At 67.2% G+C, this 14361-nt stretch overlaps 6 protein-coding genes across 6 annotated transcripts in view; 1 reads left to right on the top strand and 5 right to left on the bottom strand.

Annotated features, from left to right (window-relative positions):
- Nucleotides 1-137: 137 nt before the first annotated feature.
- CHLNCDRAFT_133557 (expressed protein) lies at nt 138-1200 on the bottom strand (the record flags this gene model as incomplete). The annotated part of the gene is made up of 2 exons (XM_005851856.1): nt 138-889; nt 969-1200. The coding sequence occupies 2 exons, from the start codon at nt 1198-1200 to the stop codon at nt 138-140; spliced, it is 984 nt and encodes a 327-aa protein (XP_005851918.1).
- Nucleotides 1201-1495: 295 nt separating this feature from the next.
- On the bottom strand, nt 1496-4006 carry CHLNCDRAFT_18222 (hypothetical protein; the record flags this gene model as incomplete). The annotated part of the gene is made up of 8 exons (XM_005851855.1): nt 1496-1647; nt 1834-1942; nt 2032-2157; nt 2349-2461; nt 2653-2978; nt 3140-3213; nt 3373-3592; nt 3732-4006. 8 exons carry the CDS (start codon nt 4004-4006, stop codon nt 1496-1498), a joined length of 1395 nt encoding a protein of 464 aa, XP_005851917.1.
- Nucleotides 4007-6975: 2969 nt separating this feature from the next.
- CHLNCDRAFT_18747 (hypothetical protein) lies at nt 6976-7625 on the top strand (the record flags this gene model as incomplete). Its single annotated transcript, XM_005852182.1, has 2 exons — nt 6976-7097; nt 7262-7625. Coding segments are annotated over 2 exons (486 nt in total), but the record flags the coding sequence as incomplete, so codon positions are not given.
- A 1531-nt stretch (nt 7626-9156) lies between these two features.
- Nucleotides 9157-10983, bottom strand: CHLNCDRAFT_133553 (expressed protein; the record flags this gene model as incomplete). Its single annotated transcript, XM_005851854.1, has 6 exons — nt 9157-9470; nt 9616-9724; nt 9890-9961; nt 10106-10274; nt 10432-10629; nt 10736-10983. The coding sequence occupies 6 exons, from the start codon at nt 10981-10983 to the stop codon at nt 9157-9159; spliced, it is 1110 nt and encodes a 369-aa protein (XP_005851916.1).
- A 555-nt stretch (nt 10984-11538) lies between these two features.
- Nucleotides 11539-12929, bottom strand: CHLNCDRAFT_133552 (hypothetical protein; the record flags this gene model as incomplete). The annotated part of the gene is made up of 5 exons (XM_005851853.1): nt 11539-11686; nt 11813-12062; nt 12207-12364; nt 12535-12615; nt 12745-12929. The coding sequence occupies 5 exons, from the start codon at nt 12927-12929 to the stop codon at nt 11539-11541; spliced, it is 822 nt and encodes a 273-aa protein (XP_005851915.1).
- Nucleotides 12930-13404: 475 nt separating this feature from the next.
- Nucleotides 13405-14361, bottom strand: part of CHLNCDRAFT_49663 (hypothetical protein) — a gene marked incomplete at both ends in the record, with an annotated part of 1887 nt that continues 930 nt past the window's right edge. The window contains 3 exons of the mRNA XM_005851852.1: nt 13405-13629; nt 13760-13907; nt 14101-14207. Of these exons, the coding sequence (XP_005851914.1) occupies nt 13405-13629; nt 13760-13907; nt 14101-14207 (480 nt within the window). The remainder of the gene's footprint in view (nt 13630-13759; nt 13908-14100; nt 14208-14361) is intronic.

Genomic DNA, 14361 nt, shown 5'->3' with positions numbered 1-14361 from the left:
CGCTCTCTGCACTGCCCACTATTTCATGTTTACACATGCTTATGCAGCAATTGAAACAGGAATTAGATCGTATGAAAAGATCATGCCAGTGCGAGACAGATAGAGTTGCGGGAGGCATGCAGAAAGGCAAGGGCTGCTCACAAGGGCACCGGGGCCACGATTTGGTCCCAGCCGCCACGATACAGCTGCTGCCGGCTGCTGCCGTCGGGCGACTGCCATGCCAGCGCTCGGATGTAGCAGGGGACCTGGCCCTCGGGCCGCGGCGGCGCCAGCTGGCGAGAGGCCGCCAGGTCAGCGCAGTCGAGCAGCATGATGGCCCCATCGTCGGCACCAGAGGCCAGCAAGCTGCCGCTGCCACCGCCGCTGCCGGCGGCGGCAAGGGCGTGCACCGCGTCTGCGTGCAGCTGCCGCTGCTGCAGGGGCTTGCCCAGGCTGCGGGCATCAAACACGCTGACCCGCCCCAGCAGGTCTCCAACAACAAGCAGCTGCTTGCCTCCCGCTGGCGCCGCTGCAAGTGACAGCGCCTTGGCGCCCACCGCTGCGACCGCCACGGGTGCGCTGCCCAGCTGCCGCGTGTCCCACAGGCACAGGCTGCCGGCATCGCCCACAGATGCCAGGGTGCTCGCGTCCGCCGTCCATGCCACCGCGTGCTGAGCCGCGCCGCCGCTCCCCAGCTGCGCGGTGCTGGTCAGCAGCTGGCCGCAGTCCCACACGCGCAGCGTGCCGTCTGCAGAGGCGCTGGCCAGCTGGCTGGCGCCGGGTGCGGCGGCCAGGCCGGCCACAGCGCCGCTGTGCAGCATCTTGGCCTGGGAGAGCTCTAGAGCTTCACCGCTAACGTACCAGAGCTCCACACAGCCATCGTCACTGCCGATGGCCAGCACGCGGCGGCCTGCATGTGTACAAACAACAGTGAGGGCTGGGGCTATCAGACCACAGCAGGTTCAGTGGCGGCAGCGGCGGCTGCGCACCCGTGAACTCGTCCACCCGGTGCAGGCAAGCCAGCGCCGGCACGCCCGCCCGTAGCTCGACCAGGGTCTGCAGCTGCGCAGGGCCCTCGCCGGCTGCAGACAGCAGCGCGATGCCACCCGTCCAGCAGGGGCCGATGAAGTTGCTGAGGCCCGCCACGAGCTGCCCACTGCTACCGCATGGTGCAAGGCAATCCACGTTGTAGTGCAGCAGGAGTGGGGCTGCCAGGCTCATCGTGGCGGCAGCCCAGCCTTGGCTACGCAGGCGAAGGGGCAATGCAGATGAAGCTACAGAGCCAATTGTCAGTCATACAGATTATTTTACACATTGCTCCAGTGCCTCCACAGCCAACCTGGCGCCGCCTCGTGCATGGCGTGCCGCCGCATGGTGCACCACCAAACGTGTTCCTGGGCCGCAGCCATGTGCCTTCACCCAGGCTGGTTCAAACATCTTGCTGGAAGATGCAATTGGCATTACATTTCACGGTCCATAACATGACGCTGGGCTGGCTGCCAGTGGCGCCGCAAGCTCACAGCTCCTCTCGCGCCGTCCCCTCCAGCTCCCCCTCGTGCCGCTCGTGCCACTGCTGCAGGTACTGGGATGCCAGCGCGGTGTGCAGCGCCGCCCCAACCTTGAGCACACCCTCGTCCAAAGTGAACCGCGGCGTGTGCAGGCCATGGACTGCACACAGGGCAGAGGCACAGCACCAAGGCAATCGCGTCAGCAGTGCCGTGCTGGTGCCCGTCTGTTACATTGGTGGCTTGGTGGTACACACTGCCCCGCAAACTGGGCACAATCGATGCAGCAAGGCGCTCGGCATCCGCCTGCACCCTCCGCCACAGCCACACCAACACCACCACCGCAAACACACCACCCCTGCACCTGCGCCCACGGTCTCGTTGCGGGTGCCCAGGAAGATGAAGCAGGAGGGGACGGCACGTGCGATGAAGCTAAAGTCCTCCCCTCCCATGGTCGCCTCCGTCTCGCCCACCCGCGCCGTGGTGCCAGCGCCAGCGGTCAGCCTGCGCCCACAAGGAACAGAAGCTGAGCCCTAAGGGCGTGCACCGCCGCCAAAAGTTGGGCCTGTAAGACACCGCCGCACCTGCCGGCAACGTCCATGGCAAACTTGAACGCCTCTGGGTCGTTGACTGTGGGTGGGTAGTAGGGCATCGAGTCCTCCATCCAGTCCACCTGCGCGCAGGTGGGCGTGGGGCAGACACGTGATGCACATGCAGGGCAGGGCAGGCAGGCGACAGCAAGGCGCAGGCGAGCTGGCCCTGGCCCATCAAGGCGCCAGAGGATTCGATGACTGGATGCAGTAGGCAGCACGACCCCAGCGCCAGGGCCAGCGCTGCGTCATCCTCGGTGCCAGCCCACCGCACCTCTGCGGTGCAGCCGTGCGCGGCGGCGGTGGAGGCCACCAGCTCCTCCAGGCGGCGCCGCAGCCGCTGCATGCCCTCGTCGCTGTTGGAGCGCACCGTGCCGCCAAAGGTGGCTGCAGGCGCGCGGGTGGAGGCGAGGTCAGGCAGGCAAACATGGAGGCTGCTCGCGCTTGAGCCAAGCCAGCTGGCCAGCCTGCTGCGCCAGCTTTCGGGATGGGTGGTGGCGTGCTGCCGACCCCCTTCTCTGCTCCTTGTACCCTCCAAATGCCCCGCAACTTCTCGCTATCCCCAGCCGCTCGCTCACCAGTGTCGGGGAAGACGTTGAAGGCATGCCCGCCCGCCATGCGTGTGACCGAGATGACGGCAGGATCGAAGGGGCTTGTCTCCCGCGCCACCAGGCTCTGCAGCGCGCCCACCGCCGCCGCCGTCGCCACCACGGGGTCGGCTGTCAGGTAGGGCATGGCGGCGTGCCCTCCCCGGCCCCTGACTGTCACCTCGAACTGGATGGCGCCTGCCAGCAGGGTGCCAGGCCGGGAGGCCACCTCCCCAGAGGGCATGGCGGGCCAGACGTGCATGCCAAAGGCGGCCTTCACTCCATCCAGCGCGCCTGCAGGGGGCGGCAGCAACCCGCTCATGTCCGTTGGCATGCCGTCGCCTGCGACCGGCAGCTACCGCAGCGGCGGCGGCGAGCGCGGCGGCGAGCGCAGCAGGTGGCGCTGGCAGGCAGCGGCAGCCAGGCGGGGGGAGGCGCAAGCAGTCAGGCGGGGGCAGGCGCAAGCAGCGCCGGCCACTCGCCTTCCTTCACCATCAGATCGCCGCCGGCGCCGCCCTCCTCGGCAGGCTGAAACAGCAGGCGCACCGTGCCCTGCGCAAAGCAAGCATGCCAGGCAGGTCAGGGGTGGCAGGGGTGGGCGAGGCGCACGCAGCAGAGCAGGGCAACGCCAGGAAGGCAAGCAAGCACCCGGGCAGGCTGAGCTGCAACTTGTTGAACCACCCACCCACCCACCCACAAACACACACACACCTTGAGCTCCGCCTCAATGCCCTTGAGCAGCCGCGCCGCGCCGAGCAGCATGGTGATGTGGGCGTCGTGGCCGCAGGCGTGCATGCGGCCGCCGTTGCGGGAGGCAAACTCGAGGCCTGTCTCCTCGGTGATGGGCAGGGCATCGATGTCGGCACGCAGCACCACCACCGGCGCCCCGGACCCAATGGTCGCCACCACGCCCGTCTTGGCCACGGGGAACCTGGCAAGAAGTGGCAGGGGAGGTACATGGCAGGGGCTCGAAAGTGGCGGTGCCGTGAAGAGGCTGCGGTTGACACCGATGAGCGGAGGCACACGGCCAGCCAGACGCTGGCACCAGCGTGCACCCCCGCCTGGCTCACTGGTACGGGATGTTCAGCTGGTCCAGGTGGCGGCGGATGGTGGCGCTCGTGTTGTGCTCCTCAAACAGCAGCTCCGGGAAGCTGTGCAGCTCCCTGCGGGTGCCCACCAGCCAGTCCTGGATCCCGGCGGCCCGGTCCAGGAAGTGGGAGAGCGATCCTGCGGCGGGGGTGCAGGCCGCGGCGGGGGTGAGCCGCAGGTGCCAAGGCCCGGCGGCGCGCCTTGGCCCGTCAGCATCCTCTTGCTGCCGGTGAAGGGTTGCGCCTACCTGTGGCATGCGCACTGGCCGCGACATGGGCGGCCGCACACAGCGCAGCGAGGAGAAGGGCTGAGCAGCGTCGCATTTCGACAATATGCATGTGAATATCAATCAATGCTACAAGAAGAAGACGGCGCGCGTGGGTGACTCTGGGCGAGATGCGCCGTCAGCTGTAGGCCTGGGTGTAACCATACGGGTTAGTATGCTACGTTAGCATACTAATCAGTTACTATGGCATAGACGAATTTTGAGGGTAGTTACTACGCTTTGGGAGAGGGTTCATACGGCATAGTAACCGCGGGCGGGGACGGTATAATAACGGCGGCGTGGGGACAGCGCACATGCCAATCGGGTTCACTCTAAGCCTGGAGGGAGCAGAAAAATCCTCACACATACTCCAGAGCTCCCAGGGTGCAATTGTCAATGGGAAACGCATCTAGCACCATCACCTGGAACATGCTGCCTGCATTTCATGCCGCCAGCGCCGCTCTAACGCGTCGCTCTAACACATACATATGGCATAGTACGGGTTAGCGGGGTTTTGGGTGGGTTACTGTTTTGTCTAACGGTGAAATAACCAAGTATGCTAACCATGGTTATTTAACCCATACTGCGGCATAGAGAAAATGAGGGGGCAGGGTTACACCCAGGCCTAGTCAGCTGGCAGGGCGCCGCAGCGCGGGACCTCTTTCCCATCCAGGCATCGTCCATCCTGGGCCATTGGCAGCTGTTATAGCACCCGGGAAGCAGTAGCTTCCAGGGTTGCATGGCCCAGAGCTAGAGTTCCCACCCTCACGGGAGCGGCTACCCGGGCGCAGCCATCACCAGTGGGCAATGGCGAAGTTCAGGATCCGACAAGCAGCTCATTCTTAGCCAAAACTTTGATTGCGTACCCTTCACGGTAAGAGCAGCGCAGCCCTTCACATGCGGGCAGTCTTCATAGCCTGTGCTGTCCCTAGCTGCGCCGCCACAGGGCCCAAAGTGATCTTATTTGTTCCTCTAGCTCAATTATCGAGCTTTCAAGAGCTCCACTCTTCCTTCCTGCATTGCCTGTCCACGTGTGTTTGAATTGGAAGGCAGCCTTCCTGGGCTGCCCACCTCCCTCCCGCCCCATTCTGCGCCTGCGCACCCGACCCATCACTGCCGATCGCTTCCCAGGACTATTGGGACCATGCCGCTGACCGACTATGAGCAGGCTCGTGCCCAGCGCATCGCCGCCAACCAGGCAAAGATGGCGGTGCGTGCTCGCTGCGCCTGGAGGCTGCTGTCGTATGATTTTGCCATCGGCGATCGTCGCAGGCAACAGCAGGCGACTGTAGCGCCCGCCGGCCCTGCAATGGGGCCTCCGCTTTCAAACTCGCCGTTGCTCCTGCACCTCCACCGGCACTGCTGGCGGTTCCCAGCTGCCGGGAAGGGTGGCCTGCACTTGTTGCAACTCCATCGCATCGCTCTTGCAGCGGCGGCGCGCCGGCCCCCTGGCGGCCTGCCGCCCAGCTGTTGGTGCAGGCAGCTGCACACTGCCACGGCTGCCGCGGCCCCGTAAAGCTGTCGGATCCAGGGCTCGCACCACATCCGCAACCACTGGGTGCTGGGCGGCCCACCAGCACCGGCCGTTGGCCCTTGTAGCCGTTGGCCCACCGCCGCCCCACCAGCCGACCTGCCCCTGCCCCTGGCCGCTCCGCCCTGCAGTTCCTGGGCATCGCCGAGGCAGCGACGCAGCTGCAGCACGTGGCGGACGGGGCGCACCCGCCCAAGCCCAAGCCGGCGCCCCGGAAGCGCAAGATGTATGAAATCGAGGTCTGGCCCTCCCGCTGTTCCATACCTGCTGCTGCGCCCCATCTGCTGCTGCCCAGGCCCTGTGCTGCCGTGCGGCCGGGTGTCAGCCCGGGACGGCAGACAGCAGGGGCTGGCATGAGGCCCGGCACCAAGAACGCCGTGCCCACGCCTTGCCCGCCCGCCACGCCTCCCAACCGCCGCCCAACCGCTGCCCAGCCACCCGCCTGTCCTTCGCTCTCCCCTCACCCTCGCGCCTGCGCTGCGTGCCTGCCTGCCTGATGCAGGTGGAGGTGCGGCGCAGCGGGCGGCTGCAGGGTGACCAGCCTGAGTACAATGAGGAGAACCTGTTTGCCCGAGAGCTGGGCATTGACAGGTGGGTGGTGCCTGGTGGTGTGTGCGGGGGTGCCTGGTGGATGTGTGGGCCTGCGGTGTTGGGGAGCTGGGCATCGAGGGGGTGGAGCTTTTTGCAGTTGTGTTGGGGGCAGGTTGGTGGAGGTGGCGTGTGTCCGTGGTGGTGCGGTGGCCGTGCCCAAGTCTTTGCGTGGGCATGGCGGGCACCCTGGCCGCCAGGCAGCTCCATCCATGCGCCAGCGCTCGCCCCGCACGCAGGCTGGACCTGATTGCGCGGCCGCGGCGGCGCCGCGTGGGCGTCGACCCCTCGCAGCTGGCCGTCATCAGGGAGCGGCGCGTCAAGTGAGCGGGAGCTGGCGGGCGCGGGCCAGCCAGCCAGCACACCCAACTGGCATGCCGTGCTCGATGCGCCCGCAGCCCAGCCCCAGCCCCAGCACTGCTGGCCTGGCTTTGATGCGTCCTGCCCGAGAGGTGCCCTGCCCTATGTTGCCCTGCCCCACCCGTGTTGCCCTGGCCGGCTGCCCCACCCCTGGCGTGGTGCAGGGAGGTGGATGGCGAGGATGCGGAGGTGCCCCGCAGGCCCTTTGACTCTGGCCTGGGGGTGCGCATCCAGGTGAGCGACTGCTGGGTGGTGGGCCTGTCGGTCAGCGGGTGGCCGACCAGCTTCGGGTGCTTGTTGCGTGGCCGTCCCTGCCTCTCTTCCCTCAGCAGCAGACGGAAGCAACGGAAGCAGCACCGCACTCCTCTGTCCCACCGCTGGGCTCCTCTCCCCTCCTCGTGCCATCCTGCCTGCTCATCCAGCCCTCCCCGCCCTGTCCTTGCTCATCCCCTTTGCCCTCTGCCCGCTCCCGCAGGGCGGCCGCGTGTATGACAGCAAGTACGGGGTGACCTGCCACTGGTGCCGCCAGAAGACGCTTGAGGAGCATGTGACGTGCAGCCACCCCGACTGCGGCGACGGCCGCCGCCTGGCCGTCTCCTTCTGGTGAGGGCCCTGGCTGCGGCGGCGTGTGGCGTTCTTGTGTGCAAAGGAGTGCTAGGGGTGGGGAGGCACAGAGGCGTCGTTCAGCGACTGGGCATGCCCTTGCTTGTGCCGGGTAGCACCCTGCGCTCAGCCTGCCCCCGCCCGCCCCTCCCTCCCCTGCGCAGCAAGCTGTGCCTCAGGAACCGGCAGGGCGAGGACATCGCGCAGGCGGAGGCCAGCGGCAAGTGGGTGTGCCCGCGCTGCCGCGGCTCCTGCGGCGACGGCTGCGCCTCGTGCTGCAACTGCGGGCCGTGCCGCAAGGCGCTGGGCCTGGCGCCCACCCACCAGATCATCAACCAGGCCCGGGGCGCCGGCTTTGACAACGTGCACGATTTCCTGGTGAGGCGCCGAGGCTGGGCTGGCTTGGCTGTCGCTGGTTGCTGGTGCCTGGCGGGGCTGGTGGCAAGAGGCAGCGATGCGTGCGTCTGTCGTGCGGTGGGCGGCTGGGCGCGTGCTTGGGGCGGTGTAGGTGTGGCTGCGAGGCGGTAGCATGTGACCCAGGGGTCTCTTGTGGCCTGCGGCTGTTGGTGCTCAAGCCCTTACCCCTGCCTGGCTTCCTCCCTCCTTGCCCGGCCCCCGCTTGCCCAGGTGCACCAGCGCACCGGGGAGGGCCCTGAGGAGATTGCAGCTCGCAAGCGGCAGGCGGCGTGGGGCGCATGGCTGGATGTGCCGTTTGACCCAGTTGCTGCCGCCGCCGCCGCCGCCGGCTCGGATGCCGAGGGAGAGGAGGCGGCGGCAGAGCCGGCGGCGGCCGCGGCGGCTGTGCAGCTGGAGCAGCGGCGGCAGGGCGCGGCGGTGCCAGCTGGTGCAGGCGCCGCGGTGCTGGTGTACCGCGCGCTGAGGTGGCACCTGCTGTCCGCCGCCTTCTGCGCAGCTGCCAAGGTGTGTGCACGTGCCGCGGTGCTGGTGTGGTGTCTGTGGTGGTAGCCTGCACCCGTGCATGCAAGCATGGCTAGAGCCCACTCGGGACTAGCCTTCCGCTCATCACCCAAACCGTCTGCGACCCGCCTGCCCCTCCCCCGACACACTGCAGGCGCTGGCGCCCAAGCGCAGGGCAGGCCGCCCCGCCAAGGCCGCCGCTGCACCCAAGAAGCGCGCCGCTGCTGTGGCTGCTGCAGCTGCGCCCGCCCAGCGGGGCGCCAACGCAGCCAAGGGCAAGGCCGCCGCGGCAAAGCCCAAGCCAGCGGCGGCGCGCCGCCGCTCGGCCCGCAGCCTGGATGGCAAGGAGGTGGCAGCCAAGCTGGCCACCAAGGTGACTGCTTTCTTCCAGGCACCTGCCCACACCTCTGGCAAGAAGCAGGCCGCGGCGGCGGAGCGCAAGGTTGCCGCCAGCAAGGCGGCCGCCGCCGACTGCCGGCCCCGCGCCGGCAACCGCCTGGGCATGCGCGCGCGCAAGTGAGCCCTGGGGATCACCAGCAGCAGGTCCACACAAAGGGGATCCAGTTCCGCAGATCACACTTCCCCGCGCCCAGGCACTTCCCTGCCCTGGGCACCGCCGCCTGTTTTGACCCAAGTTCCAGGTGCTGCACCGTACCATTGACCGACTGTTCACAACTGACCTCCTGATTGCATCATCCACCACTGCTGTTGACCGACCTCCGTAGCTGCCACAAATGTCCTTTACCAGTGCGCACTTCTCCCTCCTCGCACTGGCCGTGGCCCCGCCATTTTTCCTGTCCATCCGGCACAGCCTGGCACACCCGCTCCCTTTGCCCCGTGCTGCCCTGCTTGCCCAGACTCTAGCACAGCTAGCTGCTGGTCTCCCTGCCCTTGCTCCTGGGCTTTTGCACCTGCTACTGACTGCCAGCACCACAACCATGCCAATACTTCCAACCATCCGCCCGCTGGAGCTGTGAATAAACATGCTGCACACCTCTTGGCACCCCCCTCTTCCAGGCAGGCACAGGGCAGGTTGTGGGTCTAAACCATGCCTGCTCGTCGATGCATGGACAGCTGCCTCCACACCGCTTGCAGGTCGTCCGGTCTTGCACACTGCTCTTGCAGGGAGCAGACGCCGGCGTCATTTGAACACCAGGGGCAGGGTGATCTCCGTGCCGCCGCCGTCGGCGCTGGGCTGGAAGCGCGCCGCGCAGCAGTGCTCGGCGATCGCCGCCTGCTGCGCCTCCACCACGGCCCAGGGCGGCGTGTGGCCCTCTGGGTCCGCCCGCAGCGTGTTGACCAGCCACCGCACGCCGCCGACCTGCCCAGTCTCGCCGCACACCGACAGGCGCAGCACCACGGTGCCGCTTGCGGGCGCCGGTTCGCCCAGCGCCGCGTGCAGCCGCTCCAGGCAGGCCTCCAGGCCGGGGGCCGCCTCCGCTTCGCTCAGCGACCCTACACGCCACGACGCGCAAGGGCCGCGTCAGCCGCAGCCGGCTTGCCGCCTGGAGCGCCGGGCCCTGCCACCATTGGTGCACCACCAACAGCCTGACCCATGCCCATCACACGCGCCACGGCGCACCCACACGCTGGCACACACCCGTCAGGAAGAGGGATGGCTCGTTGTACCAGCCAATCAGCACCACACGCGCATCCAGCGGGTCGTCGGTCCCCTCCACCTGCGCCAGGCCCGCGAGCAGCGGCAGCGGCTCCAGAGGTGGGCAGGTAGCGCACCGTGCACGCCGCCAGAGGCATGTGGGCACAGGCAGCCCTCGGCAAGGACCCAGATCGGCTCCTGTATGGCGGTGCGGTGCCATGGGGACGCGTTTTTGCCGCCGCCCCACTCCCTCCCCATGCCCAAGCCCTCGGCGCACCTGCCGCACAGCATAGGAGATGCGTCCATCCCACAGCGCCATGCGGTTGAACACCGGCTCGATGAGGGTGGACTGGCAGGGGGAGCCAGGGCAGAGGCGGGATGAGATGGGGCCCCATTGGAAGGGCCTCGGCTGATGCAGCCAGCACGCCCTGCCAAAGCGGCTGCTCCCCCCAGCCACTGAAAACATCCTTTACCCTGCCCCCTTTTTATCCACCCCCAGCTTCTGGCTCGCCTCATCCGTTTCCCACATGTTGTATTGCAGCATGACCAGCTCGCCGCCCCTGAAGCCCCGCCCCTCCCACCGCGTCAGCGACAGCACAAAGGCAAAGGGGCCCTGCGGCGCGGCGCAGTGCCAGCCGTGCGTGCAGCCGTTGACGTAGTAGCTGCGGGGCAGGGGGCAGGGGGTGGCTCGTGGTGGTGGGTGGGTGGTGGGTGGGTGGGGAGGGCATGAGGGGAGGGAGGGGAGCAGGCAATTGCAATCTCGGGTGCAGCACCAGATGCGCTCGGCAGGTGCATGATACGTGTTCAGCAGCGCCAGACCTGAGCGTGATGGGTGACACGCTGCAGCAGCCCAGCTCCCGCGCCCCGTAGCGCGCGAGCGCCTCCTCCAGCCTGGCGTGGAGCTGGGGCGGGAAGAAAGCGTGCGCGGGGGTGCGGAACAGCCGGAAGTCGGGGGGCGCGTCGAAGGATCCCCAGGCGGCCCGCTTCTCCGGCGGCCGCAGCTGGTCCAGCACCATCCTGCAGAAGCAGGGACACGCTGGGGTGGCGTGCCAGGGCAGCACACGCGGCATCGCCCGCACGGTGTGGCCTGCAAGGTAGCACAGCAGGCCCCTGCTCTCCTCACTTTTCATCATAGTACTCCCGCAGCTGATGCGCCAGCTCGGCATCCAGAAAGTCGTCTAGCAGGATGATGTGCTGCGGCTCGGGCAGCTGCAGGGCGTCGCCGGCAGTGCACGAGGTGGCCGCCGCTGGCGCCGCCACCGCGGGCTCGAGGAACACATCGGGCACTCCCTCCTGCGCTTGCGCCAGCACGCCCTGTCTTCTTTGCCGCTTGTAGGGGTGCGTGCAGGCCGCCCAGTGGCGCTGTGCCATGGCGGCGCCGTGAATCGCGTGGCTGCAAGCCTGCTGCAACCCGCCTGATAGGATCAGCATGGTTGCTGCTGTTGGTTTTTGATGGGTTCCGAAAGCTGCAGCGGGCACATTTGGCACTGCTGCATGCATAGCACAGCGGGCCGCCACCGCTGGTGCTTCTGAGGTTAGCTGGACTGCATTTTGGCTCATCAAAAACAACAAGTGGGCATCCCGAAAATCAAACAGGCTGCAGGTTGAGGATAAGCCGGCAGCCTGGATGAGATGGTCCACGGTGCCCCCTCCCCACCGGTTGCCGCCAATGCTCACTGGCAGCGTTTGCACACACGGCTCCCAGGCAGGAGGCACCAAAGCGAGGTAACGTCATAAAGATGGGTAAGCAAAAGTATCCAAAAGAATGGGCGACACGAAAAGCAACAAATCAGTGCGTGAGAGCAGAGTAGGCAAGAGAAAGTAGGGAGCAACAGTGGAAAACAGTCCGAAGCGATATCAGCATGCTGTGCAATGCCTGTATGCGCCCAAGTATCATGTTGTTGTTGCGGTACATGCCCAGCAGCGTCATGTGCTTTGCCGCGAAGGGGGCGCCCCGCCCAGCCACGTCGCCCACACGCCCTGCGTGTGCAGCCGCTGGCCGTACTCGAAGCCGCTCCGCACCAGCTGCTGCAGCCCCTCTGCGGTGCGCAGCCGCACCGCCCCAAACCGCAGCCTGCGGGTGCATGCCGTGCACAAGAGAAACAGCAGTGCTTCGGCAGCCGCAGTGCCAACCACCACCATGCGCTGCTGTGAGAGGCCAGTGGCAGTACTGCAAACCCAGGCAGCATTCATGCCACACCTGAGGGGCCCCAGCGCCTCATCAAAGGTGTAATCCAGCATGAAGGAGGCCGCAGCATGCTGTGCTGCGCCCGCCTGCTGCCGCGCTGACGGAGGCCGCGCATCCCGCGCCTCCAGCGCCTGCGGCGCGGCGCTCGGCACGGGGTCCCCACCGATGGTGCCCACGCCAAGACTCAGCAGGCGGCGCAGGCCGCCCGGCTGCCGCATCATCCACGCCCAGCGGCAGAAGGCGCCATCCATGGCCTTCACGCCTGCAGGCAGGTGGCTCACGCACAGGATCGGTGGTGCTGAAACAGCAGCCGTGTTATCTGCCTCTCGCTCGCCTGCTGGGCCACGAGCAGCCTCCCAGCCAGCCAGGCGCCAGCGTGGCGAGCGGGCGCGACGCCTCGCCTCACCCCTGACCCTCGCGGCCAGGCGGCCGTCCAGCAGGAAGGGGAGGTGGCTAGAGGCCATGCACGCATCAATGAGGTCGGCCTTGGAGTGGAAGCGCTCCAGGAAGAGCGGGCTGAGCGACGGCCAGGCGGTGATGCGCAGCCGCACACGGCCGGTGCACCTGTGGCGGCAGCGGCAGTGGGGCGGCGGCTGCGTCAGCCCAGGCATCTGCAGGGAGCGCAGTGTGCTGTGCTAGAAGGAGGGACCAGCGCTGGCGTATCGACACCCCTTGATGACCTTCATGCATCAAGCTGACAGCCAGCGCGGGTGCACGCCCCCCGGTGTCCCCACCGCGTGTGGGCATCCTCTGGAAGCAGCTCCTCCAGGCAGCGCCGCGCAATGGAGCCCCACACCCCAAGCAGGCCAAACAGCCTGCACCACACCGAGCATGAGACAGTTGAGGCTGCTTTCCGGCAAGTGCATGTGCAGCGGCGGCTGCCGCCTCCCGCAGCAATGCATGCGTGTGTCCTATCAAGAAGGCACTGATCCCCCAACTGTCACCTGTCGTGCACCCCGTGCTCTGTGAACACCTCGCCGGCCCGCTCCGCCGCTCGCTCCAGGTCCACGCCGCTGGCCGCCAGGACCGCCACCATAGCGCCGCTGCTGGAGCCGTGCAGGCGCACGGCGGCCAGGTCATGGTGCTGCTGCAGGTACTTCAGCACCCCGGCCTTCCAGTAGAACCACATGCCGCCCCCCGCAATGTGCAGCACGGGCTGGTGGGCTGTAGGGCCCGGCAGCACCCTCTGCGCCGCTGCCGCCGCCGCCGCTGCTTTGTACAGTTCAGCGGGAAGGGTGCTCCGAGCATCGTCGCGCAATCTGGGGGCTGAGGAGTTTATGTAACAGTTCGCAGCAGCGGCAGGGCAGGGGTGGCCACTGACTAGAGCGTTGCGCTGAAAAGCAGCAGCTGCCCGTAGCCCCGTGCTGCTCAGCATCGCTGCCGCAAGCTCCAAGCGAGCTCGGCTCTGCGTCCGAATGCCGCTTGTTCAGTTGAACTCAATGCATTATGCGGTATCTTGCGCCAGAAGTCGTGTGCTGCATGCTGCGTGCCCAGGGGCGCTGGCGCCCCCCCGCGTTACACTGCCTTTGGCGAAGGAACCCAACAGCGAATAAAGGCAGGCTTCTGCCGCAAGTACTGATTACATTTTGGAGGTCGGCCGTGCGCTACCGCTTCTGCTGCTGCTGTTGCTGCTGCTGTTGTTGCTGCTGCTGCTGTTGTTGTAGCTGCTGCTGCTGTGTCGGCTGTCGCGGCGGCCCCGGTGCCAGCGCCTGCGGCAGCGGCAGCGCCTTCAGCCCCAGCAGGTTCAGGTGCTGCTGCGCCGCCGCCGCACTGATGGGCGTGGCGTGGTGCTCGTAGAAGGACAGCATGTCTGCCGCCACCTCGTGCACCTGCAGCTGGCAGGCGGAGGAAGCTTCTCAAGAGCCCGGCTCGTTTCAAAAGAGGCCCATGCAGCAGCCTGGCTTCGCGATCCCCTACCAGTTCCATGCATGCACACCCCGTGCCCCCCCGCTCCACCACCTTTGCAAAGTCGGCGTTCAGGCCCTGCAGCCAGGCCCGCAGGTCGAGCTGGGCGATGACGGCGGCCAGGCACAGCGCACCCAGTGCCACAATGTGGGGCGGGTGCAGCAAGTGCAGCGGCGTGCGGTAGCTGTCACTCAGAATGGACCTGCGACGGCGGGGCAGGGCGGGAGGGGCAGCGATGGACAATATGGAAAGAGGCCAAGGGATGAAGAGTGCTGGGCAGGGGCGGGCGGGCGTCCTAGATGAACACAGCATCCACGACAAGTGCCAGCGGGCAGCCGGAGGCTGGCAGGCGGCCGGCAGGGCGCCCCAGGGGGGCAGCGGCAGCGGCGCCGCACCAGGCCGCCTCGCAGGTGTGCTGGCTGCCGGTGAGGCCCGAGTCCTGCAGGAACTTAGAGAGGGAGGGGTAGGGGCTGAACACCAGCAGGTCGCCATCCAGCTGCTCCTGCAGGGCGGCGCGGGCCGGGAGCGGCAGCACAGGGCGGGGCGGGTGAGGCTGAGATAGCAGGCAGGCAGATGGTGTGTGCATCCAAACCACCGTGTGCATCCCACCACCAGCCAGCTCAGGTCCTCGAGCGGCTCCAAGCGCAGCAAACGTC

This window comes from Chlorella variabilis (assembly GCF_000147415.1).
Source record: "Chlorella variabilis unplaced genomic scaffold CHLNCscaffold_1, whole genome shotgun sequence".
In the NCBI taxonomy this organism is placed as follows: Eukaryota; Viridiplantae; Chlorophyta; class Trebouxiophyceae; order Chlorellales; family Chlorellaceae; genus Chlorella; species Chlorella variabilis.
This window is presented reverse-complemented; position numbering and strand designations above follow the sequence as displayed.